The sequence below is a fragment of the Phalacrocorax carbo genome, chromosome 2, assembly GCF_963921805.1.
Source record: "Phalacrocorax carbo chromosome 2, bPhaCar2.1, whole genome shotgun sequence".
In the NCBI taxonomy this organism is placed as follows: domain Eukaryota; kingdom Metazoa; phylum Chordata; class Aves; order Suliformes; family Phalacrocoracidae; genus Phalacrocorax; species Phalacrocorax carbo.
This window is the reverse complement of record NC_087514.1, coordinates 43,056,413-43,084,143: the sequence shown is the minus strand read 5'-3', so window position 1 is coordinate 43,084,143 and position 27,731 is coordinate 43,056,413. Positions and strand designations below refer to the sequence as shown.

Here is a 27,731-nt window from a genome sequence, read left to right as displayed (position 1 = left end):
GAAAAATTTCCCTCTGGTGTCCAATCAAAATCTCCCCAAGAGCAACTTGTGTCCATTCCCCCTGGTCCTTTCCATGTGACTCCTTGTAAAAAGGGATTCTCAATCTTCTTTGTAGCTACCCCTTAAGTACTGGTAACATGGTGATGAGATCCCCTCTGAGCCTCCTTTTCTCAAGGCTGAACAAACCCAGCTCTCCCAGCCTATCCTCATACGGCAGGCTTCCCAGGCCTTTGATCGTCTTGGTGGCCCTTCTCTGGACCCCTTCCAGCCTGTCCACATCCTTTTTGTACAGCGGGGACCAGAACTGCACACAGTACTCCAGGTGTGGCCTGGCAAGCGCTGAGCAGAGCGGGATAATGACTTCTTTCTCTCTGCTGGCGATGCCCTTTTTGATGCAACACAGCATCCTGTTGGCCTTCCTGGCCGCAGCAGCACACTGTTCGCTCATGTTGAGCTTTCTGTCCACCAGGACCCCCAGGTCCCTTTCCACAGAGCTGCTCTCCAGCCAGGTGGATCCCAGGCTGTGCTGCACTCCTGGATTATGTTTTCCCAGATGCATGGTCTAACACTTTTCCTTGTTGAACTTACTTGTTGAACTTCATAAGGTTCTTGCTGGCCCACTCCTTCAGCCTATCCAGATGTCCCTGCAGAGCAGCTCTCCCTTCTGGGAGAGTCCCTTCTGGAGTGTCTACTTCCCCACTCAACTTGGTGTCATGTATATCTGTACCTCCATTCATATTTGATATCTATATCCAGCATTGTCTTATTCCTCCTGGCTGGTATATAACTGTTTTATATTTTCTCTGTCTTGTAAATGTGCTCTGACCTCTCTTCTGAGTTTCTGTGTGCTTGTCAGGTTTGGTTTTTATTTTGCATTTTGCTTTACTGCAGGGTTTGGTGTAAACCTGCTTTAAGTTAATTCATCATGTATTTTGTTTTCTAAACATCCTGAGAAATGTGCCTGCCTGTGGAACAGGCAGCCCAGGGGAAAAGAAAATGGGCCCCTGCATCCTGTAGCACCCCAGCAGGCAGGGTGTCCCATGGCAGAGGTGACACCAGGACCTTCCAAAGGAGCAGAGCTGCCCAGGGTCCTCCATGCACAGCTGCAGGGTGATATTTCCGGGAGCCCCTATCAAAATATGCACTTCATCTTGGAGCCCTGGACTTCAGGCTGTAACTGAGACATTTAATATGGACAGGGATTAGGATACAGACTGGCACACTGGAAATAGAAGCTTTTTTTTTTCTTTTCAAGCAAATACAGTGGCAGCACAAGCTTCCCTGTGCTGCTACTTTAACACTGATCTGTAGGACCCACCTTAGGGGCCACGTAGTTCAGCCTCCTTGCTTGTACCTCCATTAGCAAATCAAACAGGACAACCGCTGTTTCTTGGCCTTGAGGACAAGGGGTCCTTACGTCCATGGGACTGAACTCCTTTCTCTTCCCTCCCCCAAAGCAGGGTAGCTTCATCCATTCTGACCGATGGGAACAGTCAATGGCTAATTCTGTCCCCCAGACTGTGCCCAGGAATTGTCTAGGAGGCTGCAAGATGGCTTGGGCCAAAACTGCGCAGGGACTATGCTGGCATTTAAACAGAAACAGTGATTGCCTGGCCCTTCCCCATCCTGCTTGATTTCCCAGCATAGCTAGCGCCTGAGGCTCTCAGTAAGCATAAACACCATCAACTGTGTTGATGTTTGTTGTGCTCATGGCTAACCAAGCTAATCCCAAACTTATTTCACATCAGGCAAACAGCCTATATGAAGATGGCAATAGATTTCAACCATTAGTCAAGGGTGACATCAAAAACAAGATGTGCCGTATTCTGGATTCCACTTGCTAATGCTCTGAATCACTCTGTCTCTCTTCTGATCACCCATAATCACATTTTAGCTACTGTCTTTCAGTTTATCTCGGCAGATACTGGTCCCTTTATCTCGACCCTTTCATAAGTCCATGTGTAATGCTTTAATGATTGTATGTAAGAGCCACAATATAAATTTGTGAAACTCCACCTACCTTCAACCTCCCCTATACCACTCCTCCTCTTGAGGGCAAGAAGTCTCAGCAGGTACTGCTGAGCTCCCTGGATCGTTGGTTAATGTACACTCTTTACACACAGGTTTGCTAATGGATAGGGATAGGATAAATTTCCAAGGTGTGCTGTTTCTGATCACTGTAAAAGAGGATAAAGACTATGAGATGATTGATAGCCATAGGGGATGCCTTCAGGCTTTACTCAGACCCCCCTTGCTACAAGAAAGTATGTCTTAACCCCTGATCTGCTTACCATTAGGCCAAATGTGGATTGGCTCTTATGGTTTGTAGTAAACCTGGCAGCCACTGAGCCAAACCACCATAAAAACAAGTCTGAATGCCAAAGTCTCTTCCTTGTGTTTTTGCAAAGTGTTTGAGACCCCAACCTTACACATCAGTGACACACTGTGGATTTTCCAGATAGAAGCCTAGGAGAAAAATAAAACCACCATACATTTCATATTCTAATCATGTTTTAACAGGAAATCCTATCCCTCTTTCTAAAGCTACAGCATAACCAGGACAGGTTATTACCCTGGTTTGGAGCTGATGTGAGACCAAAACCAGGAATTTTCTTCAGATCTAAAATCTCTGCCTTGGCCTTCTAAAGCTTTTTCTTTGCATAGATTTTGTTTAGGCCAAATGTTTAGGGACTTGTAGGTTAAAAGAAACTGCTGGTAAAATCACACAACTGAATAAATTTATCATACAGTACAGAGTTTTGCTTTTCCAAACACTGGAAGACTCAGGCAACTAGGGAAATCTTCCCTACTCACAATTCAAAACCTTTTTCAGCCAGCACCATGATCCAAAAACATATTCCCCCAGGCCTCTCTCAGGGTTACAAGCCTTTGCTGGTAACAGACACTGAAACATCCTTCTCTCTTTTGAATGGCACCTCTCATCCATCTCCATGTGCCACTTCTCAAATAAAGAATTGCCCCCCAAAGCAGTTGGACTCATTACGGTTTTTCATTCATCCTTGTTTTGAGGAATATAGTATTTAATCTTAAATGAAGAGCAGAGAATAAATCTACCACTTAAGATTTACATAACAGAAAAAACCAAATTATCAGCATGGGTTTCCAGTAGAAACAGCTTTTCTAATTACTGTGGTACAACCTGATGTGACACCCTGTCCAGACTGCCCAGTGAACCCTGTCTTGTGTCTTGAATTGCATTCATGTGCCAAAGTCCTAGAAGTCTTAAAGGCTTTAGAGAGATGGCCCAGGAAAAGAGACTGAGGCTTTTCCCTCTCCACTCCCTTTCCTTCCCCCTCCCCTCCTCTTTCTCTTTCTAATCCAGAAAAAAAATGCATGGCCGTGCCTGATCCAGACCAAATACAGCCTTACAGGGAATCCTGTAGGGCACATATCCAAACTTCACTACTGTCTGATATTGCCACAGTCACACTAATTAAAAACCTGACATGGCAAACTGATGAGTTTTGTTTGGACCTGTGTAAAGCAGTATCAAAAGAACATCCCAACCTTTCAGTTAACAAGAGCCCAAAATATACACATTACCCCTCCTAAAAAATTGGTATTTATTATGCTACTGAAGATTTTTAAAAAAAAAAAGCAAAACCCCCACCCAACTCCATCAAAAAGCTCGTGTGGACACTCCTGGCCTGTTTCAAACTAAATCAGCCTGTTTGGTTCACCCTGCTTATTCACATATTAGACTAACCCAGCTTATTTTGTCTCTGGTGAACCTAATGGTCATAAACACTCTCCCTCCTGAGCAGAGCTAAACTGGCAAACACAGTAACATCTTTCATTGCCTCATCTCCTTGCTAAGTCATCACCTGTACATGCCTAGAAGAGCTTTATTTTAGAGCTTGGAGAGCCAAGAATAAACCCAATTTAGCAATACGTTATTTAACTTACCTTATTTCTAAGATGTCATCCAACATCATGTTTTCTCTGGTGGAAAACTGGGTCTAGTAAATCCCCAGCCCTTGTTCTCATGTCCCTGTCATGTACCTCTTTGCTTTTGGTAGTCATCAAGAGAAACTGTGCTCAGGACTGGATCAGTGAACTGGCATTTTAAAAGCACTGAAAAATCAAGGTGTGTGGAAAGAGGATAGAAAGGAAATTTCTTGGATTTACCTTAAATAAAATGTAGTGTTAATAAAGAGACACAGAGCAGGAGAAAGGGCACTGCTGTGCTTTACGTTGATAATGGCTTCTGGAAAGCTATGCCCTGTTAACAGTTATGAGCAATAGCACACCACAGATTTCCTATGACTAATAGAAGTCACATGATTTCTGTCAGTTTGGGATAGGCGGTGAGAGTCAGCTGGGAAAGAGATCCAGAATTTTTAACAGATATTTCTGTGAAAATGTTATTACTGAGTCCCATGATCAGTTATGGTCAACAGCAAATCAAATGCTGGCAATTACAAGAAAATAAATAGAAAACAAAACAGAAAATATAATTATGCCATTATATATCATTCAAATTTAGCTGGGGAACTACCATAGCATACATGGCTTGTTTTTTTTCCTCAGCATTGGTTAGCTACAGTTGGCCGTGACTGAAGGCGGATGACTGGGATAACTGCCCCTTTGGTTTGGCTCTTTATATTACTCTTCTCTTTCCAGAATTGCTGTAGATACATATTTATCTGTGAATTTCATCAAAATACTTTCATTTAAAATATTTCTTACTTAGCATTCTCTCTTACAATGAGAATATTTCCCTGGTATTTTGAATGTGAAATGACCAGCCTGTGCTCTGGCTGAATAAGCCAGCAATCAAGTACAAGGAGGCAGCAGGGATGGCTCCAGGGTGAGTGATGGACCATCTGGCGTTTCTTCCACCCCACAAAGCTCTTCACCTGTCAAGGATATGAAATGTTATAGTAGTAATTTTATACCAGTTGAGTTTTGAGGTAACAGAACCTCCTGATGGACCTGTCCTGGTAGCACGGCCTGGATAGTAACTGCTGGTATGGCAGGAGTGTGAATGTAAACAGCCCGCACGGACAGGACACCCAAAACTGCCTGGTCTGAGAGGAGGTTCCCCCAAAACTGAGAATCAGATGAAGAAACTAATAATGACAATGTTTGTTTATGTTGGATTAAGTAGCAACCAAGGCATTACCAAGAGGATTTTGAGAAGAGTCAGTTTGAGGAGACATATAAAAGATGGAAGTAAACTCATGCCTTTGGGGTGAGACCTGGGAGTGGGAAGGTGCTCAGCGCGGCAGTCAGACCTCTGCCTCGGATGCTGTCAGGAGGCACCCTGCTGCCATCACCCCCTCGTCCCAGCCTAACACACGGCATCCTCTCCATCCCACGGGGGGAGCAGGGTTGATGGGACAGGGTGCAGCAGCAGAAGGACCCACAGCTCGGGGTGTGTGCGGGGACTCGTGGGGTGCCCTCTTGCCAGCGCACAAGCTACCAGGCTGCAGGGAGCTGCACTGCTATGCACAAAGCGGGAGCAGCCCCATCTCCAGCAGGAGAACATGCACTGCCAAAAGAGGGGGTGCGCTTGTCACCCCCTGTCCTGCAAGAGTGGGGTGCGCACACATGAACATGCTCCTGTGGGACTAGAAATTTGAGAGGTTAGTTATAAAAGGGTATTTAGAAACTTGTAGGTGCTTTTTAACATTTTGCAAGTGTCTTGTACTCTGCTTTATCTGCTGACCTGCTGGTATTGATCCAGAATGTGAAGTTCACTGACTGCCGGCTAATTGTCATTAATAAATCAGTAAATCACTTTGATCTTGATTTGAGTTAAAGCCCATGAGACAAGCGAGTCTTCCCTGTCACACTCCCTTATGTTAAAAAAAGTCATATGCTATTAAAAAACAGTAAGGAATTAGCTTAAGTACCCCAAATCACACTCAAATTACAATAGCTCTTTAACTCAGATGATTGACTATTTCATTTCCTAGCGTAAATGTAGTCAGAAACTAACAAGCTTCTTCTTGATCCTCTAATTATATCGCTATTCATCTCAAAGAAAGTTGCTGTCTTGGTGTGTACCTGTGCCATTCATCTCTGTGTATGGTCACCCTTTAATGTGAACTTCTAATACAGAAAGGAAATTTCTTACTTGTAAGAAATACAAGTTACTATTTCAGTAGGTAGTCTCTCCTCACATTGGTCAGTATTGTTTGCAACTGAACTGTTGAATTTGGGGAAATACTTCCCAGATGAACAGTCTATAGTTTCTCAAAGTCACATGGTGTATCTAAGGAAATTAAAAATACTTGATGGGCCTAGAGAGTGCAGAAAGAGCAGAATGAAATAAAAGTTTCCCTTTCAGCAAAAAAAAAAACCCTTGAAAATAAAAATGCAGGTAAAGCTTTTGAATCCTCAAATATGAACTGGGAAGCAAAAAAGCTCAATGACTAGTTCCAGAGAAACAACATATGCTGTAGAATTTTACTGAAAACACTAATTGTGAAACACAGCAAATAAATTTAAAACCATATAATCCAAATGTACCATGAAAGAAATAAATATATAATTGTTATTAACTTTACCAAAAGAAAATGCTAAAGTTACCAGTCATTTAAAGTTGTAACATAAAAAAGAAGCTCTAGCAAGCGCCAGCCCATTACTGCTACAGCTTTCCCCAGCTTCAGGCATTAAGTTGCAAGCGAGGGCACCTTCCACCTGCAGGTCAGGACCTCAGCAGGAACACGTTCAGTGTCAGAGGAAAACCCCTGTATGGAAGACCGCCTTTTTACTATGGAAGCACTAACATTAAACTGTTTTACTCCAGATAGGCAAGGGCATGTCCCTAATTTGCCACCCTGATTTCTGGGAGGCTAGATCTGTTAGATGGGTTTTGTTACCCTGCAGTTACTTCAACCAGCAGGATCTTGTTTTGTGGTCAGTGGTGGCTGTTGAGGTGAAAAATTAACTGCTTCTATAACCTCTTGCCTATGGCCATGTCCGTTGATTTGTCTTTCTTTGACATCACTTTTTGGCCTGAAAGCGTAACAAATCTCCACAGAAGTCTTGCATTCTTTACACAAAGTTGCTACCCACTCTTTGTTAGAAACAATGTTTCTGCTCAGTAAGTATATACTGTTCAGCATAATGGCTCTTTGACTAGGGCTCTTACACAATGCCAAAAACTCTATGAACTTGCAAGGAAAAAATAATAAGCAACAGAGAAGCATAAAGTTGTTATTTCCAGAGCTATACTGGAAAACAGAGCTGTAATAAAGCACTACAAAACTTCCTTATAGGAACAGTCACAGAAGGCTACACCTATAAAAACTAGTCCGATTCAAAGAGAAATATACTTTTCGGTAGAGAAGAATTAAAGCTACATGTCTTTAAATTAATTTTTAAGATGCCCCCGATGTGCTCACAGTCTCAGGATCTGGTCTCCTCTGGCTTAAACTACACTGGCAGCACTTCCAAAAGTGCAAATGAATAGTGGCTGCTTGTAAAATAAATGGTCTGGTCCATTATCTAGGACTATGTAGCTGGATACAATTTAACTGCATGTACTACCGTACAAAAAATGCAATATAAAAAGTTAAACCAAAGACCACAATGGGCAGAAACAGAAGTATTAGGTTAACAGTGTCTGATAACTGGCAAGACCAAACAGGTACTGTTCCAATTAATTATGGTTCTCACAGGATTCAAAGGTGCTCTGAAGACAGCAGGCACTGACAATATTCATTTGGGCTGTGAAGGCACATGGAATCAGGGACAATCAAATCCGTGGTACAAGGATTATAAAAGTTATCTGTTATCTTTCTTGTCTTTCTGGCTTTTGCCTCCAACCGTGAGCTAGAGGATTCTTTATGTAGGAATTAAAGTTACCAGCAATAACCGATGGGACTCCCCAGCGCTGCAACAAACCAGTTACCTATTCTGTGGCAATTTCTCCACTGTGGTGAAATGTCACGTATGCTTATTTGGCCTGGTTTATACAGAAAAGGGAACAGAAAAGACACCACCATCACAAAAAATAAACAAACCCCAACAACCCTATACAAGCACAGAGAGATGTAAAACCAAACCAAAAGAAAACAAAACAACAACAACAAAAAAAACACCCAAAGCCCTTCACTGTATAAAAATAAGAGCAATTAAAATTCATGTTCTGTCCTGGAATTAAGGGACGTGGAGCTGTGACCGAAGAAGTCCTTTAATTCTTGTTTTCTGATAGACTTTCTCTTAAATACCTTCGCTTTGCTTTCGTGAAAGCAAAGTAATTACTGTTTAACAGTGTTATTGTGTCACTGTAATTGCAAACGCCGAACAAACCATAACAGCTAAGGCAACGACAATGATTACAAGAACCTGCGTCTCCTGCAGATTTGTCTAATGACACAATCTGAGCACAGCTACAGCACAATTAGAGGATTCTGCCTATTACTAGACGGATGAGACTTAAGGTGTCTTTAAGAAGGCAATTAAGGATCAAAAATGCACCATATAGCAAGTAATAGACCTATTTAGGTCTAACATGCGGGGATATCATGTTCGCTTTATGTAATTTAAAACACTTGACCCAGAAATATTTGCCTTATTTCTTCAGCGCTTCTCATACATGTAAGAGAGATGTGCATGTAATGCTGGAGCTCAGAATTACATGAGCAGGTAAGAGTTACTGTGAGAGTATCGTATCTTCTATTTTATACACATTGCATACATTTGCTCTTTTTTCTTATTTTTAATACCTACAGATGCTATTCTCAGCATCCCTCAACTTATCATTATTTGGTCAGTATATGTCATGGAAGTTAGCCTTGAAAAGGGATTTAAAAAGAAGGAAATAATGAAAAGCTTTAAAGTCAGCTCCCAGCTGACAAGGCAAGGTCACATTCTGAGAAGCACAGATAAAAGCGGCAAATCCAGGATCACCGGGAAGTGGATGTTTTCACTACCACCTAAGATACATATTAAAAAAAATAGCAACAGATAGGTCCAAAAAGGCCTTTGAAGCTGGGGCCCAAGACAGTGTGTGAGAGCAAGGAGCAAGGAGCAGAAAACAGATGAGGGAAGTGGAGAAAGAAGCGTTTCAGAACAGGGCCTGCCAGGGGAAAGAAGGGTGGGCAGAGGAGGGCAGGCAGCCTGGAGAGCAGGCTACAGAGCCCCTGGCTGCTTTGGCTTCATTTGTGTGGATCAGGTAAATCACTTGAGGTTCCAGTGGAAGGACATATCAAGCCCATACCAACCCAATGTGAAGCAGTCGTAGAGTCATAGAACATCCTGAGTCGGAAGGGACCCAATCACTCATTTACTCTTCCAATAAGGGAAGCATCAAAAGAAGCTGGGAGAAGCCACATTCAAAATTAAAAAGGTGACTTCTCATGCAAGGTGATAGACCAGTGCAATTCACTGCTAGATGATGGGCACAGGGGAAAACTGGACAAGTACCATGAGGAGAAATCCACTGTCTTACTGAACAGACAATATGCCATCAGCTGCGGATGGCTGGAGAATGGGAGAGTATTAGGAGGCATTCCCACATATGTCTAGCCTTACCCGCTGGTGGCTCCTCCTGGAGGATGCAGGATATCGGGCTTGGATATTATAAAAGAACAGCCGTCTTGTTCTTATACAAAAGGAATCTCTGCATTTCACTTGTGATGTAGTATTGTTTTCTTAGGACAAGGAGTATAATAATAATTCTCAAAATATTTTGCAATTCACAGTTCAAATTTTAAACACTCAGCACATGGCTGTTGCTAAACTATTTGTGTTGAAAGATTTTATTTTTACTGCTTTTTCAGTTTTGAAATATGAGGGTTACGTAGCACCCTAATTGCAGATGCAGTTATACCCATACAAGTGCTAGAACTGGTGTAACCTTTCCCTGTATTTCTAAAGTATTTAATTACTATTGTGATAGATGTATCACAAATCCTGACTAATGACAGGATTTGATAATCTTGGTTTTATCAGATATCGCAAGATTCAGGATACAATTAGGTTTAAGATTTTTGTCTGTAAGTGGACAGAATTTGTTGTTGGACAGTACTTGTGCTACTGTCACCTGAACGGTCAGTCCTTCTGCCTCCAAGCTCCCCTTTGCATATTTCCTACATGAAACATCTTACAAATCCCAAGGACATCTTGCACCTGCATGAGGCTGTATAACCTTCTTACCCAAAATGTACTGATACGAATGCAATGGGACAGCACAGCAGACAAACTGCACGGCACATCATGCGTTGAATGCAGCTAACGTAAAGCCCAGTATCCCAGCTTGTCAAAAGCAAACACCTTGCAGAGGACCTCAAAGCAGGGCAGGCATGTATGATACACTTCTTTCTAATACTCTCCCAGTGTCCAGTAGGAAGGCTAGCAGGTAAGAAGAGATCATAAAGTCCATAACCGTTATCTGAGAAATCCTGCCCCAGGGATGTCTAGGGAGGGCTTTGCGATGGTCTTCAGACACACCTGGATTTCATGCATTTTACAGATACACTCTGATTAATCTAAGTAGAGCTGAATATTCCATTGCTCCTGAATAGTCCATTGCTCAGTGTTTTATGCAGAAAAGCTCTCAAACCTTGTGCATCATCATATAAAGTCTCTGCAATGGAGACAAGGATAAAATCTGATTCTACAGGGCAGCTTCCCCTGGTCTGCTCAACACTGCGCTTTCCCTTCTCTCCTACTGACCTCCTTTTCTGAACACCCTCCAACTCTCACAGCAGATCATTAGGTCTCCCGGATAAAACAGTCTCTTTCACCCCACAACAATGCTTTCCCAGCTTATATCTGAACCGCTGCCTGAAGCAGGACTCCCTCCACAGGAAAGAAGTCCGGGGGCAAAACACCATTACGTGCATCACACATGGCTGCTCCCCAGCGCTTTCACCCTCCCCACCCACCCAACCCCTGCCTCCCTCTGGGGTTCCTCACTCCCACCTTGCCACCTTGCCCTGCCTTCACCCAGGCCCCTTTGCTCACCAGGTTTTGTTTTCATTTCGACTCCCTCTGTACACCCTGTCCCCATTCCCTCCTCGTTTTAAGCTCTGCTGTTACTTCTGCTCCAGTCACTACTCCGATATGCTTTGCTCAGGCCTTCCACTCCTGTTCCCCACAGATTTTTGCTGCCAGATTTTTGCTGCAATATCTTTTGTGGCAGATTTCTGTTGCCATGTCCTTTCCTCCCCTCCTTTCTCCCCACTCTGAACACCATCAAGATACAAATATTCCCTTGTAGGGAGTCACTGGAAGCACCAGAAGTCGTGTAACTACGGCTGCCCTTTCACAGGCACCCCCAACTACAGCTCTCAACAGCCCAGCTCCTCTGCAGCTGGGGAGCCTGGGACGCCGACAGGCAAAGCAGAGCGCTAAAAGCTGAACCCCCAATTCGGGTGCAGCGGGCGCTCCTTGAGCGGACCCGAGGTGGTTCGGCTCCGCTCGGCTCCATTCGGCTCGACTCGGCTCCATTCGGCTCGACTCGGCTCCGTTCGGCCCGACTCGGCTGCGTTCGGCCCGACTCGGCTGCGTTCGGCTCGACTCGGCTGCGTTCGGCCCGACTCGGCTCCGTTCGGCCCGACTCGGCTCCGTTCGGCCCGACTCGGCTCCGTTCGGCCCGACTCGGCACCTCTCGGCCCGACTCGACCCGAGCCCTCGGCCGGAGCTCCTAGTTCCGGCGGAAGGCAGCGGCGGGTCCGTGCCGCGGCGTGGGTGCCACCGCAGGGATGGTGCAGGACACGCGGGGACGGCTGGTGGCGGAGTTGCTGCTGCGGGCGGGGCCGGCCCGCACCATCCTCTGCCTCTGCTCCCGCGCCTTCGTCGAGTGAGTAGCGGCGTCGCCGCCGGCACCGGGCGGGCCCCGCGTGTCCGCGTCCCCCGTGGCCGGGGGAGGTATCCGCGGGGGGGGGGGTGGGGGAGAAGGGCCGTGCTGGTGCGGCCGCAAGCAGGGAGAGGTGCACAGAAGCCCCCCGTCCCCTTCTCGTCCCCTTTTCCCCTTCCCCAAAGGGCCGCGGAGGGACCTGGAGCCTCCCCGAGCCAGAGGGACGAGCGGGTTTCTCGGGGGGGAGGTGCCGCTCACGGGCGGGCTGTCTGTCTGTCGGTCGGTCGGTCGCAGATGCGCGATTTGGGAGAGGAGGCCGTGGCCGTTACCGGAGCTTCTGATGTTAAGCACACGCGGTGTTTAACGGAGGGAGGCATGTGCAGAGATGAGGCGCCTTCAGCGCTGGGTGGTGGCTGCAGTGTTTATTTGCAGTTTCGGACTGAAGGCACTAAATTCCACCCACTTGAGCAGAATGTTTTGAGGGCCAAAAAATTTAATTCCCAGGTATTCCGTGTAGCACTAACACGTTCTGACCACGTCCCGCGTAGCCTTTTCACGTCAGGCTTTAAAGTGCCGCCTGTTTCATATTTTTTTCTTTGCTTCCTGTGTTTAGAATCACAGAGAGCACGAAAGATCATCTGGGCCAGCATTTTGTGGGAAAGGGAGCCTAGATGAGGTTACCTATCACCCTGCCCAATCGCATCTTGAAAACCCCAGCGACAGGGACTCTGCCGTGTTTCTGGGAAGGTTGTTCCACTGAATGATTGTTTTTACTGTAAAAAAAACCTCGTTTTAATGATGATGTTCTGCATTAATGTCTCTACAGAGATCGAAAATTATATAAACTGGGATTAAAAGGCTTCTATGTCAAAGATGACAATGACAGTACAGGTAAGGCAATAAAACGTACTGTGCAATATGATGTGCAGTTGTACTGAAAGTGAGTTAGGTGTGGTTGTCTAAGTTATGCAGTAGGACCGTATAACTGCTAACCCATAGTTTTGTTCTTATTTCTGGCTTGTTTTTCAGTACTTTTGTTATGGGGGTGATGTGAATAACAACTTAGCACTTGGATAACTTTCAAGTTACTGTAATCTTGATGTGGAAGTTTGTGTCAAACCAGGTGTGATGCTTATTCATGTTTGTGCAAATTTACCAGCTCGCATAATCTCCACCTGGTGCACAGAGCAGATTAGCTCACAAGTGCCTGACCTGCTCTCAAAGCATAATTTCAACTTCCCTAGCTCAAATTTAATTATATAACAGAAGGTCTGCAAATCCTAGATGTTTGCCTGGGAGTAATACTGTCCTGGTGACTCTGCCCCAGCCTGGGACATTAGCTGTTGCTGATTAATCTGCTGGGCCAGAAGTAGAGAAGAAGCAATAGCCCTGATGGAGGAAATTATGATTTGCATGTACATGAGGAAACGTATGAGGAGGACCAGAGGAGTAAGTCTCTCCCTACTTGCTTGTATTTTAGGAATAATCATGGTGCATGCTCCAGCAAATTCAACACCAGTACCTTGCTCCATCCTCCCAGATTCCTCACACGTGCCTATCTGAACATAACTCCCTTGGTATCTAATTTTTCCACTGCTGTCTTGCTAGCCTCAGTATCATAATAGTTTGATTTGAAAGGAAGGAGTCTGAACAGAAAGGAATGTCCATGGAATCTAGGAATGAATAGCGCAGGTTAAATGGAGGCAGTGTGAATGGAGTGAAGAAGGAGAATGTAAACCCTGATTTTGTGCATATATGATGAATTGTGGTGAGAGTAATCACCACCACAATTTTTTTTAAAAAAACAAGAGTCTTGTGCAGTGTGATAATTTGGCAGTAAATATATCCTGACCAAAAAAAACCCAAAACCCAAATCTTAAAGTTTTCAGTTTTATCAAGTGTTTCAAGAGCTTTTCTATTTCATTGGTTTCATCAATATACAGTTCCTACTTTCTCAGTGGTATTTGTCATTTTATATACATATGGTGTTGCTTAAAAATTTGATCTGCAAACAATGTTTTGACAGTTGATCAGTTATTTCTGAGGTAATTATGTCTTGTAGTTCACACATTACATTTCTGTAAAATTGTATTATCTTTGTTAGTGTGTTTTTGAAAGATTTGTAACAAAACCAGCAGTTTCTTGTATTTCAAGCTTGCTCTGATACATGCCAAAGGAACTCCTGTAAAGAATTTTATTTTCCTAATACTAATTTCCCTGTTGTTTGCTGGGCGTTATTGTAGTTCACAAGTTATCGAGGTGAATGTTTGTGGTGGGTTAACCCCAAGCACTTGCACCCTCTGCCTCTTTTTATTACTCAGCACTGCATTATATGGTATTGATTATCCCTTCATTTTGGGTCAGCAGTCCCACCAGAGTCCCCTCCTGATTTCTTGCCCCACTCAGCCTACTTGCTGGGGAGAGCAAAGTGGGGAGAAGAGAAAGTTACGATGTTGTGCAAGCACTGCTTAGCAATAGCCAAAACATCAGTGTGTTATCCACATTGTTTTAGCCACAGATCCAGAACACAGCGCCATACAGGCTGATATGAGGAAAGCTAACTCCATCCCAGCCAGACCCAGTGCAATGTTTTGGCTGGCGAAGTTAGATTTTGGTTCCTACTGATAGTTATGTGGGAAAATAAGATGCTTGTGATGAAAATCTTAAATGGGAAAGGAAGCTTAAGAGGCAGTCCTGCTAATTTTTGTAGGTCATGCTGTTGCATTAAGGTACCTGAAGCGGGTTATATTCACTTAATCTTTTTAATAGGGGAGGAACAAGCGTCCGAGGAGGAGAACCGTTGTCCCAATGTGACATTAAAGGAGGATACTAATCATGCTCTTGATCTGGAAGAGGTTGAACTAGACTCGGAGGCCGAGCTTATGAAGAGTATGGGATTGCCTCTTCACTTTGGTGGGCAGTCAGCCCACAGGGACTTTGCGGTAAAACTTTATTTGCTTTATTTGTTGTGTACTTTGTGTTTCCAGAAGTAGCTCATGTCTGCTCAGTTATTTTTGAGACTGTAGTTCATGGAAATGTATCCGAGCTGGCTTTCAGCTGCCTGTCTCACATACTCGTACCAACATACAGCACCGTGGTGTGTGCAGTTTATAAAACCCGCCTGCCAATTTGACTAAACAGGGTCAGGCTGTGCTTTATGCTTCAATATCTATATTCCTCTTGCTACTAGAGGGAGCTAGTTTAAAACAGCCAGGGTAACGTTGATGCTTTGCATCAGGACAGCTAGTACACTCTAGCCTGAGCATGTGCGCTCACACTGTTTGCTTTAACCATGTAGCTTTAGATACTAATCTAAAACGCTAGTTTCTCAGATCCCCCTTGCAGATGATAAAGCCAGGCTGTTCCAAAGGGTGGGAGTGCTTTGGGTGCTCTGCTTCCCATAGGGAGCATTTGGGCTTTAGAGACAGACTGAAGTTGTTCACAGATGAGAAAAAGCCAGTGGGATATCCACATTGTCCGCTTCATGGAATATAGACCTCCCTAGCAGTTAGAGAGTACTTCTGTGCGGAGCACTTCATGGTTCTGACCTGATTAATTTGTAAATAAATAGGAGAAACTTGTACATTATTTTAATTGGTGGCACGTAAATAGACCTTACAGGCATCCAACTTCAAGCCCAAAGTATACACACAATTTTTGTTGCTATGTAGTAATACTGCAAATAAGTTGAATGAGAAAATAATGTATGTTTTTACTAGATTATAACTAAGCTTTGTGCTTTTGCACGGTGTGTATTAGCCTGACATTATGAGGGATGTGGATGAAAGATTAATGCCAGTTCTTTGAACCTGACTTCTTTATAGTCCACCTTATGCGTTTGTCAATGCAACAAAACTAAGGATTGCAGCTGATGGGACATTTGGAGTAATATCTGTACCTTTGCAGTCTTTTGCCCATGTGAGTTGTAGTCCCTTATCACCACCACCTTTTTACCTGCCAAACCTAATTTGGCAGTTTAGGAAAAAAAAAATGGTACATTTATCTGATAGAAAAACTCACTATTCTTGCATGTTTTTATCTTGTTTATATCTGTAAGCACAGGAAGCCCCACAAAACAAGGGAGTTGTAACTTGTTGGTTTCATCAGATACCTTAGTGTTTCCCTTTAGTAACAGGTTTCTGTCTTCGCTAGACAGCTGTAGTAGTCTGAGTTTGTTGTAAGAAGTGAAATGGTTGTATTGCACAAATGAAAGGGCTGCCTCTTTGGAGAGGAGGCTGTTTCCTTGTGTTTCTGTTAGCCAACTTGGAGATCAGTATGGGATGGGGAGAATATTACACCCCTCTTTTGTGTCAGTCGCTTCAGACTTAGAGATTCAGCTGCAGGATTTACAGAATTTACAAGTATAAATGGATACTTTTTTGTTTAAATCACCCAGAGATAGCAAGGATTTAATGTTCCATTAGGCTGAGCATTATATGTTCGCTAACCTAGTAAGACACCTGAACAGCGTTTGCTGGCTGGACAGCTACCAGGCAACAGGAAGGGTCAGCCTCCACAGACCCCTAAGATAGGTCCTTGATGTTCCTGAGATACCATGTTACTGTTGAGCTCAACCCAGTGACCCCTCAATTCCTGACCAACGTCCCTTTAGTGTTTTATAGTGTTTCACGTTGTCTTTCCTTCTGAATCCTCGATCTACTAATGACTTCCCTCTCAGCAGCCCCACTTCTGTCTGTAATTCTGCCTTTTTTGTGTGTGTGTCTTTCTATAGACTTTCTCACGGCTTCCTCAGAAATGTCAGCCAAGGTTATGCAGTGGGGCCCTGTCAGACCCATAAACCCTACAACCTTTTGTGGGGAGAAAGCTAACAGCAGGATTGCAGTGAGAGAGAAGGTTACAATGGAAACTGAAATGTGCTTGGAGAGAGGACAAGAAAAGACTGCGTATACCTTGTGGACTTCTAAATATGTTTTTCCATTATATTTTAGGCAACAGAAAATTATAGAAAAAGGGGTAACATGAAGATTATTAAAAAGAAAAAGAAGAAGAAAAAAGAGTTACAGCAAAAACATGAGGATAAAATGGTGCAGAACTGCAAGAATCAAACTTGTGGTGGTCATATCGAGTCCATTTCTGGTGAGCTGGCCCTAGCTACAGAGCAATGTGAGAACAGCAGCAAACCTCAGGATGTAAGTAAAGGGAACGGTGAAAGTTCAGAAAGTCTTGCAAATGAGGCTTTATCCAGCAAACTTAAAGAAAAATGGGAGAAGTACTGGAGTGAGTACGGAGAGGGCCTTCTTTGGCAAAGTTGGCTGGAGAAGCATCAAGAGGTCTCATCGTCTGAGACCACCACAGCCTCTGAACCTTGGAATAGTCCAGACACCAGGGCGGAGTGGGAGCAGCATTATAGCGAACTGTACTGGTATTACTGGGAACAGTTTCAGTACTGGACAAGTCAAGGTTGGACTACTGAGAGCTCACACGGTGACAGTGTGGAAGCTAATGGAGTTAACCAGGAGATGGGTCTTTCGGGAAGAATGGACTTGGTTAGCCCAGGGGCTGAACGCAGTGAAGTGCTGAGCTTGGAGATGTCTCCCTCTAACACCAGAAGTGAGGAAACACTCCCTTCAGGTGCTGAGCTCCATAGTGAAATAATCTCCGGGATTTGTAATTTAAATCTGAATTTGGAGGAGGTGGAGCAGAGCAGCGCAGCTCTAACAGTAGCTCACCAAAGCCCTCAAGAACATAGTTCGTCTGACTGTGAAAGCCAGAAGGAGCCCTGTGATGGAGGAACCAGGAAAAGGAGTGCATCTTGTGAAAATAAAAGTATTAACCAGTCAGGTAATACAAAATCAGCTAAAATTGATTCTACCAGAATTCCTCTAGGTGGCTTTATGTAAGAAACAATGGCATGTCTGTATTATGCCATTTTAAAAAAGTCGATCATGTATTTTTATGGAATGATTACTTTTTCTTCCCTCTGCTTCTCTGGACCATGTCTCTCCTCTCTAACCTGTATATTGAATGTGTTCTTCAGCCAGAAGTGATTTTAACAGAAAAGGTACTTCATAAATCTTCAAATGCACTGCAGAAAGCAGTGAGAGCACTGCTAGTGCCTATTTATTTATTTACCTTAGTATTGGTATTGCAGCTGTGTCATTCAGCTGATGTGTCTTTTCTCACTGAGAATCTAAAATGAATGAAAACCCAGGTTGATGTTCTCATGAATCTGACAGATTTTAAGAACAGCAGTTCTGGGGTTAGGGTTTATTTTTGCCTTTTGTCTAAAAGTGCCATGCTTGAAGTAAACTCTTGTTTTGTTGTACTGTGTTGCTGCGGACCAGATGTCTTAGAGAGGTGCTTTCCAGCACTGAGTTATCAATTAGTCAGTGAGCTGCAGTCATCTTTACAATCCCAAATTCATACGTTCACAACTAGTGCTAACAAGTGAAAGTGCCAGGTCATACTGTGGTATGGTGAAAGCCAGTGGCTGTGCTTTACACTGCAGTTCTGTGAGGGAGGTACAAGACTGGGCTGGAGACGTTTTTGCCAGACAGCTCAGCGTGCAGAGAAAAGAGAGAGCCATCTCATTCGCCTGCCAGTTCTTCCTGCCAGTGTTTGCTGTAAGCAGCAGTGTAACGTCTTTCCTGACTGCTGTAAAATTTCTCCTGGTGAAGAGGAGGGGTGAAGCAGGTGAGTTAAGTGTCAGCAGCTGGGGCTTCAGTTTGGTGGGAAACCTCTGACTCTGTTGCTAGTGACTTTCTAGGGAATGAAGAAGAGGTGTGGTCCCATCTTGATCCTACAGTAGAGTTGGAATGGGAGAAGTGAAAGGAAAATTTCCTTTCCAACAAGAAATGAGAGGAGTGTTGGAATTGTCTCTTATTAAATGACCCTGCTCTAGGTGTACTGCTCAAGCAGAGGGATTGGACAAGATGATCTTTAGAGGTCCCTTCCAACCCCTACCATTCTGTGATTCTGTATGTGAATATCTTTGCACAGCTAATGAAATGGAAACAAAATTTATGCGCAAGGAAGAAACTGTTCTAAATTTGTACCTTGTAGGCTTTTCATTTTTCTTGGAGAGCTATCTGAGATAATTTGAAGTTGGTCCTACTTAAGATTATTAACTCTACAGTGTAACTAATACTGGAAGTTTGTACTGGTATGTTGCCCCTCAAACGAAGACAGGTAAAGATACATGTTTTTGGCATTTGTGCCTTCTTTGTTACAGTTGAGTATATGCAACAACCTAACTGTAGCTGCAGACGTACTTTGGGGACAGGAAGAAAAGGAATGGATTTATGCAGAAGGGAAATACGATTTCATCTATCTTTTTTAGGTTCACGGGGGTCGTGTAGCTTGAATTCAAATAACAAAGAGCAGTTGCTGCTTCATGACCGAGATGAAGATGAGGATGAAGAGCCTCCTGAATACAGACATGCCAAAGTCAAGAGAAGGCAAGTCATGAAATTTAGATGATTTTTTTTTTTCCTCAAGAAGCCCAGGTCCAGAAGACTCCTGATCTATAGTAACTATTTGATTGAGATTGTGGGTTAAAACTTCAGTACAAAACCACATAGTGTTCCATCATTGCTTATCACTTTACCTGGCAACAAGCAGTGGATATTTCTTCTCTTCTGTTGCTTTATGAAAACCGTATGGCCTCAGTGACTGTGCAAGGCAACAGCACTATTCTTGTGCCACTGAAGTACAAAAGATTGGTAAACTGGATAGGACAACTTGCTTATCTAGGTCTAAGTAGTGTAGACGATACAAGAACAATAGGGAATAATTTGTATTGTTTAACTGGATTGTGTGGTGCCAGTAAAGTGCTGAGTGCTATGGCAATCATAAAATAGCTAACCTCTGCCTTGTCACAGTCTTCTTCTTTCTTCTCAGAAAATTAATAGCCTCAAAGATGATGAGAGGGGTCTTCCTCTCTAATAAATTTACAAACTCAAAGGTGAAGGAATTATTATCGGTTAATCACATAGCTTTGGTTTTGTTCTAATATTTTGCTGTTGCTGTAGCATTAATAGATAATACTATAGGTGACATAATAGATGATGAATGTAACTTGGAAATAGGGTGAACAAACGCTATCTTCATCAGTTCCACTTACGGCTTGATATGTTTTAAGAGGTCATTCAGAATAGTTGGGAAATTTTAACCCCAATAGAAGGACACGTATATCTAAAATTGGGTTAAGAAAAAAAACAAAGGTATGTGCTCATGCATATGAATAGGCTGATGCTATCTGCCTTGCTTGGTTTCAGCAGTGCACGGAAGAACTTACTGAAGCCCACATTTAAATGTTTTCAATACTTTTGTTTTGGTATATCTGTAAAGTAAGAGCGTTTTTTACAGAAAGTAACTTTGTCATCTGCATTTTTTCCTAGCCATGAACTGGATGTCGATGAGAACCCAGTGGAAGATCCTGAGGAAACCTGCTCTGTTTTGGGTTTCAAGTGTGGCACAGGACAAAAGTAATTGTTTATGAGTAACTCAGGGCTTTTTTTCATAGCAAGTCAGCTCTCTTGTTATTATTCAAATAGACCATTCATCTCCATTCCCATTTTGTTAAAACTTTTGAAGATGATTCCCAAAGATAGTCTGCTCTTGATAAAACTGTCATCCTTTGGCTAGAGAGACATGCAAAGTTATGGGGTCTAATTAAAGAACAAGAAAAGTGCTTTGAAACAGAAGTGTAACTCGTAAGGTACTTGCAGTTGTGTAAATGTTAAATGGCTGGTCAGCTACTCGGTTAGACCTTAAAAGCTCTGACAACAAATGGTCCTTTCAGTTTGGAGTCCTGTAAGCTTAGGTCATAGTTTATAGCTGTTTTGTATTGGAATGAGGTTGTTTCATTCTAGTAAATTGTTGCTATACTAATAAAGTGTTGCCAGGGTGTTGACCAGTGAAATTTCACTTTTGGTGGTATGACCTAAAGATTTGGTGGTCAGTGCTGTAGAAGTAACATCAGAGGGTACAGGTGGACTGTAGCTTAGGTCTAGCACTTCTGCAAGATGTCAGTTGTTTAGGACATATATATATAGTGTGTTTTGTAGTTGACAATCTCTGTTTTACTTTTTAAAATTTATTTAAGTGATTGCCCTTATATTTGCTAGGGGACAAAAGTAGCTGCTTTGGAGGTTCTTTACATCCACCAAAAAGAGGTTTTATTCTACTAATCAAGACATTTTTTCATTTCCTATTCTTCAGGCTGGTCTGATAAATTGTTTTCACCTAAAGTTACACAACTATTGAAAAAAAAATTTTAAAAATCTAAAACCAATTTAGGTAAACATTTTCAAATAGAAATCTTAAAGTTTTCCTGAAGGTACATTGTTTTGCAGCTACATCCAGTGACATATATTTTAAGTGTGGAGCAAATGTCTCATAAAGAAACAGTTTAGTCTAAATAATTTTCTGTAGACATCAACATTCATGTTAAAGCTTCCAGACTGGAAATGAACCAACTATGGCCTTTGGGGTTTTGGTTGTTTTTGTTTTGGGTTTTGTTAGTTGGTTTTGTTTTGGCTTTTTTAAATTTCAGATATGGTGGAATTCCAGATTTCACCCACCGAAGTGTGCAGTACTTGGAGAAAAAAGCGAAGCTCAGGTCCAAATTCTTGGATATGCGTAAACCAAGGAAGAGCAAAAACACACACATCTTCTTTACAGAGGAATCTGAAACGTCTTGTAAAAAAAGTAAAACTCTGAAGAAGGTAGGTTTAATTGTTAGCGTTGCTGTGATTACCTTACTAATGCTTATAAATACATTTATGAGACAATTTTGTGAGTTTCTCTTTTGCAAGTAGCTGGTATCTAGTTCCCAAAGACAACTTGTTTCCAAATGCTGTAAAAAGGGAGCACAGTTAAGGACTTCCTGAATGTTTTGACTCTGGATATTTTACTTTTTTCAAAATACATGTGGTACAGAGTGCATGCATGGCGGGTGCTTTTGAACCGTAAGGCTTTTAAACCATGCTTTAGGTAGCTGGTTAGCAGCACCATCTAATCATCTATGATATTTGACACTTGCAGGTGGAAGAGTTCCTAAAGCAGGTCAGTAAACCTGGGGAGGAAGCCCCATCCCAGACAACCTCCCCTCAGGGTAATGTGGAGGCATTGTTGGTGAGCAGCGACTCAGAGGATCAGGAAAACATTACTGCTGCACAGACTGCAACACTGAACACTGAAAAACAAAAGCCACCATCTTCCAGTGCGGCCTTCACAGAATGTGGAGGGAGTAACCTTGAGGAGGAAGCGCAGGACACGGCGGCGAACAGCTCCGATGGGCAGGGTGCAGGGAGGCAGGAGCATGGCTGTGGGCGGCAGATAGTCTCTCTGGATATTCCTGATTATCTCCGGGCAGAGACAGAGGACATCAACCAAGGTACATCATTTTCCTATAAACTGGAAATGAATTGGTAGTAGGCTTAATACTGCCTTGTCAAACTACAGCGTTGTGTGGTATGTATTTTTTCTGTTTATTCAAAGAGACTTGTAGGTCCAAGGGGTAATGAGGCCGACTGAGAGCTGTGCTAGTGGAAGTAGTTTATTCCTGGAGCGCCAGAATCCCGGGTCTCAGCTGCACATTGTTGAGCTTTGGTGAACATGTGTTGTTAAAATTGTTTTCTAAGGGAGGGGAAGAAAATTATATTATTAACCCTGTAACCAAAGGAAAACAGGATTATTCAGGTTTCTACATACAGTTTAATACTTCCTACAATACTTCAGTTATGGTAGATTTCTACTGTAAAACTCCTGTCTAGATTGGTTCAAATTCCTTACATATATATATAAGGCATTAAATTTGTCTCTGATCCATTTGCTTGATCCACTTGTTTGCTCACTATGTAGAGTTTATTACCGTCAGTTGAAGATGATGGCTAGCCTGTTAAGGCTCTTCAATAATGGTTGAAGTGTTACGATTTTTAGGACTGTGTCTGATACCTGTCAGGTAACACTATTGCCTTGAAATACAGGATGCTTTTTTTTTTACCTTAAACCACTACTCTGCATAATCTGGCAAACAGCAATAAAGGACACTTAGCAGTGGTGTTAAACATGAGCATTTTGTATCCACCTACCTACCAGTTATGTTCCTAGCCTACGAGAACAGTGATTGTTAACTTTTGCAGTGTCTTCCAGCTGTAGATGAAAAAATGACTGCAAAGAAGAAGGAGAAAAAAAGGAGAAGGAGGAACAAAATGATGCTGGGAGCTATACCTGCTGAGATTGCTGCCGATCCAGAGTTGGCCAAGTACTGGGCACAACGCTACCGGCTGTTCTCTCGGTTCGACGAGGGAATTAAACTAGACAGAGGTGTGTTTAGTACAGAGTGCACTGACTTGGTGGTATAAAATGTATCCAAACCTGTGGCCCTTCTCGCAGGTTAAGGATTTTCTTACAGAACGAGCATTACTGAGTGTGTGTGTGCACCTCTGGATTAATTCCATCCCACAGCAGGCAGGTGAACAGAAGTCTTGGAGCTTCCAGCATGGGACACCCCTGTTTGCATTAATCCTGGTGTTTGCTGAAGATCATACTGTACCCAAATTATGCTTGGTCAGGACTTTTTCAGAAACTGGATGACATATTTCTATTTCAGTGTTTTTTATAAAATAGTTTTGTGAAACTTCCAAATATGCTGATGGATCTAGTTTTGTTCTGACTTTCAGTAGTCACTTTCAAAGTTACTTTTTTCCATGTTTACGTGAAAACCACTTCCAAATCACAAATTTATAGGTAAAGGAGGAATTAGGATTACTGCTTATTTGTATCTTGGGTTTGTAAGCCTTTTGCCTCTAATGCTCTCCCACTTGAACACATGGATTACTTCTCAGACCAGACATTGCTGTAAAGAAAATAACATTTTGGATAAGAGAGAATATATTTCTGGTTGTATTTGTTACAGAGCGTATTTGTGATGTATAAAGTTTTTTATAGCCGTCTTGGTGGACTTGTCCTTGATAAGCCAGAATCCTCAGCACTAAGTTCAACAAAGCATTTACCGAGATTCAGGCATATCTGTTTGCTTCAGTGAGACTTTGTTTGCTTAGCAAATCGCTGGACTGACCAGAGTTTATCATCTTCAAAGCCTATATTTCCTGGTCGAATGCTCTAAGCCAAAATTGTTGGGATTAACGCTAAACCTTCAGTTTGTGTGGGTTGTTTGTTTGTTTGTTTTTAATTTAGGTGACCTTGAAATAAGAGGCAAAACCATACGTCTTCCCTTTCCTTTGCAGAGGGTTGGTTTTCTGTTACTCCTGAGAAAATAGCTGAGCATATTGCCATCCGTGTTAGTCAGTCATTCAACTGTGATATCATAGTGGATGCATTCTGTGGTGTTGGAGGAAACGCTATTCAGTTTGCGTTGACTTCAAAAAGAGGTAAGCAGGTGTTGTATATAGCACATTATTTTGTTTCTTCAATTTCTTTCCCTAAAAATTTGGGTATGCGCTTTGTTCGCTGATTTTTGTAGGTTTTTTTATCAGTGTTTCTGAAGCAACAGAAGCTTTTTTTTTTTTTTTGCTTCATCAGACTCACAATATAAGCTTTCTATTTTTCTGTAAAACTACTACTTTAACTCAGAGTTGGATTTGAGTTGTACTACTTAAAGTTGTTTTTATGTGACATAGTAACTAGACCCTCAGGTGCTCCGAAGATTGCTGGTAAAGGCTGAGTTCTGTTGCAGTGCCATCCTGCAGAGATGCCACAAAGATGCTCCTTTTCACAATTGTTACGCCAAGTCTGTGTATTCAAAAGCAGGTTACATGTGAATAGTACTTAAAACATTTGAATGGGATCACCTCCAGGTGCTGGAGTATCAAATACAGAAAAGCGATAACTTAATATTAGTCTAAGTTCCTGTTGCCAGGTAATGAAATTGCAGTGAAACACTGAGAGTGCTTTCTGTAAAAACATTGACTATCTACTCATCAAACCCTGTGGTGAAATACCAGCTCGTCTAACGCTTCTCAGTAATTTCTGAGCAAGACACATGGTAGCTTCTACTGCATTTGTGTTCAAAAACATGTAGACGTGGCACTTGAGGGCATGGTTTAGGGGGCATGGTAGTGTTGGGTTGACGGTTGGACTTGATCCTAGAGGTCTTTTCCAACCTTAATGATTCTATGATCCATTCTATATACATTTTCTATATATATCTATATTTTCTATATATTTTTTTTTCTAAATTTCACTTAGCTTTGTGTATTTCCTGGGTAAATTTTTATTTCTGTGATTATGTACTGCCCTTGTATTATCTTTCTTGTGCTGTGTTGGGTGGGTTTTTTAACCTCAAATTTCAGTACAACGTGCTCAGCCACAGATAAACGTTTAACGAAGGAGAGTAAGTTTCTAACTGACACCATTTAAGCTGTCAGGCTCCTGCCAAGACTGAAGTGAGGAGGACTTCCTCTCTTTGCCTTACCTGTCCGCTACGAGAGCTGAGATGGAGGATCGTCATGGTAGTAGATGTATGACTGCCAAAAGCTAAAGCTTCCCAGCTTTGCAACAGCAGCTGAACGTTCCCAGTCTTGGATGCCTGGCTTCCCTTGCTGGTTTGTAAACGCAGCGGTTCTGCTCTTGGTGGAACCTCTGCTTCTGCCATGCAAGGGCAGGTCCTTCCCCTCTGAGGAACTATAGCGTCATGTCTACCATGACCTACAGAACTGAGGTAGTCACTCACCGCACACCAGTAGATTATAGATGTGACTTGTATCTGGTGGCTGCAGAAGAGCACCTTCCTTCTGAAACGTCCTTTTGGTGGTCATGTTAACCTGTGTGTTTGCTCCCTCTTTTGTTTGCAGTGATTGCTATCGATATTGATCCAGAGAAGCTCAGTCTTGCACGCAACAACGCGGAGGTGTACGGCGTGGCAGATCAGATAGAATTCGTGTGCGGAGACTTCATGGTGCTGGCCGCTGACCTGCAAGCAGATGTTGTGTTCCTCAGCCCCCCCTGGGGGGGGCCTGACTACGCCACTGCCGAAATCTTTGACATCCAAACCATGATTTGCCCAGATGGATATCCTTTTGAAGTTACCTGTTGGTGCGGTTTTCAGTAGTTTATGAGCAGTTTTATCTCTTTCTCCTCCTTCCTCTCAACATGGGGTTTGCATGTCCAGTTAGCTGTCTGGGGGTGATATGACCCGTGGCTGGAGTCCCAGATGTGCCACATTTGTTTAGGTCTCCTCCCCCAAACTCAGCTATATGGCTTTGACCACCTAAAATTAAATATTTTTATTACCATTTTTTATTTAAAAAAAAATCATAAAGAGTTGTTACTAAAAGTAAAAAATCCTTTAGAGAATTGTAGTAACTTCTTATATGAAAGCATTAGTTTAGCAGTCTTAACTCCTTTATTTTATTAAAATACCCTGAGGTAATCAAATAGCCATGAGTGTGCATATATGTAGAAAATAACTAGTTATGGGAGCCACGACTTTGTCATTAATTCCACTTTTTAATTGATTTATAAAATAATTTAAAATATCTTACTCAAGCTATTCTCAATCATAGCACCTGCCTATGACTTGGGAAATCACAGAAGAGTGCAAGCAAGATATTAACCCATTAATTAATGTATAAAATTCCATAGTAACTTATTAACAGCGGTATTGAGCACTCATTCATCTGGGAAGGTATTAGGACAGTAGTTTAATTAAATATGAAGTCTGGTGCGTTTTTTTCTCCCAAAATAATCTCGGTTGTTTCCTATTTGGCTAAAATGTAGCCCTATTTGTAAGAGCAAGGAAATTTTTGTATGCACGCATGAGAGATTCCACGAAATGGATTAGAAAACAAATATCAAACCAATGTACTAGCTATAAACTACATTCAAATTTCTCAAATACTTCTCTGTAGTTCAGTTAAATTTTCTTAAAAAGTGGGGTGTAGGGGTTTTTTTTTCTACTTTCTAAGGCAGTAATGGTGAAATAGAGTTTCTACATTTAGACAATACTAATTTCTGCATTTCAGAAGAGTATCTAAGTCATGCCCAGAAGACTAACTATACTTTAATTGTATAATAACTGAATTTGGGACATACTTTCAAAATTAATGAATCTAAAGCAACTTCTCCTTCCCCATTCTTGTTTTCTCCTTTACTGGCTTTTACATTTGAAATTTTTAGGCTCTCCAAGAAGATCACCAACAATATTGTGTATTTTCTGCCTCGGAATGCTGACATTGACCAGGTGTGTTACTGGATAAGGGTTTGGTAATTACAAAAAGCTCAGCTGGCTTAAAACATAGGTATTGTAAGCACAAACTTAAGACTTTTAAGTCTGTTCAGATGAATGGCGGTGGTGGTGGGCTGTTTTAAGTTTGAACCTTATGTTAAGTGATTTCTGTTTGCAGAACTTTTGATATATTTAGAAATGGGAGCAGTAGCTTATTTCCATGATTTTGATACTGTTCCGTCATAAAGCAACAGATTGGAGGTTCGTATAGAAGATCCAAAGCTGGTAGATTTCTTGAGTGCCAGACAGATACATCATTTTAAATGGAGAAAAAAATATTTAACAAGCTCTTACTATCTCAGAAGTTGCTGAGTCCTAAACTTTCATGGCTTTCAGTTTATGAAGGAGTTGCAGGAAATCACTGAACAGCCTGCAGTCACTACTATCACTGATTAGTAGGTCAGAGACAAATGTCATGCCACCAGACATGGTAGTGATGCTCTCCACACAAGTGTGTAGTTCCATATGGGCTGCTAGCATTGCAGTGATTAGAGAGTTAGATACACAATTTGTTTCACTGGTTTGGGGTTTTTTGTATTAGAGATTTTTGTTAGATTTTTTAAAAGTAATTAGATGACTGTAACAATTCCCCTGAGTGTCTGGTTTAGTTTCCTCTGTGTATTTTCTATGTTAATTATGTCTTGTAGCTAAAGCAGGGAGCAGTGAGGTGCTCTCCTCACCTCCAACATGCCACAGAACTTCTCAGGATTATTTCCTCCTTTTCCAAAAGCTGTGTCT

The 27,731-nt window shown here is 42.3% G+C and overlaps 1 protein-coding gene across 1 annotated transcript in view; it reads left to right on the top strand.

The window, feature by feature from the left end:
* Positions 1–11,594: 11,594 nt before the first annotated feature.
* TGS1 (trimethylguanosine synthase 1) overlaps positions 11,595–27,731 on the top strand; it is a 29,780-nt gene continuing 13,643 nt past the window's right edge. The window contains exons 1-12 of the mRNA XM_064442708.1: positions 11,595–11,782; positions 12,606–12,670; positions 14,549–14,721; positions 16,729–17,581; positions 19,080–19,197; positions 20,140–20,226; positions 21,297–21,468; positions 21,788–22,139; positions 22,898–23,071; positions 23,995–24,138; positions 25,561–25,779; positions 26,872–26,948. Of these exons, the coding sequence (XP_064298778.1) occupies positions 11,685–11,782; positions 12,606–12,670; positions 14,549–14,721; positions 16,729–17,581; positions 19,080–19,197; positions 20,140–20,226; positions 21,297–21,468; positions 21,788–22,139; positions 22,898–23,071; positions 23,995–24,138; positions 25,561–25,779; positions 26,872–26,948 (2,532 nt within the window). The 5' untranslated portion in view covers positions 11,595–11,684. The remainder of the gene's footprint in view (positions 11,783–12,605; positions 12,671–14,548; positions 14,722–16,728; positions 17,582–19,079; positions 19,198–20,139; positions 20,227–21,296; positions 21,469–21,787; positions 22,140–22,897; positions 23,072–23,994; positions 24,139–25,560; positions 25,780–26,871; positions 26,949–27,731) is intronic.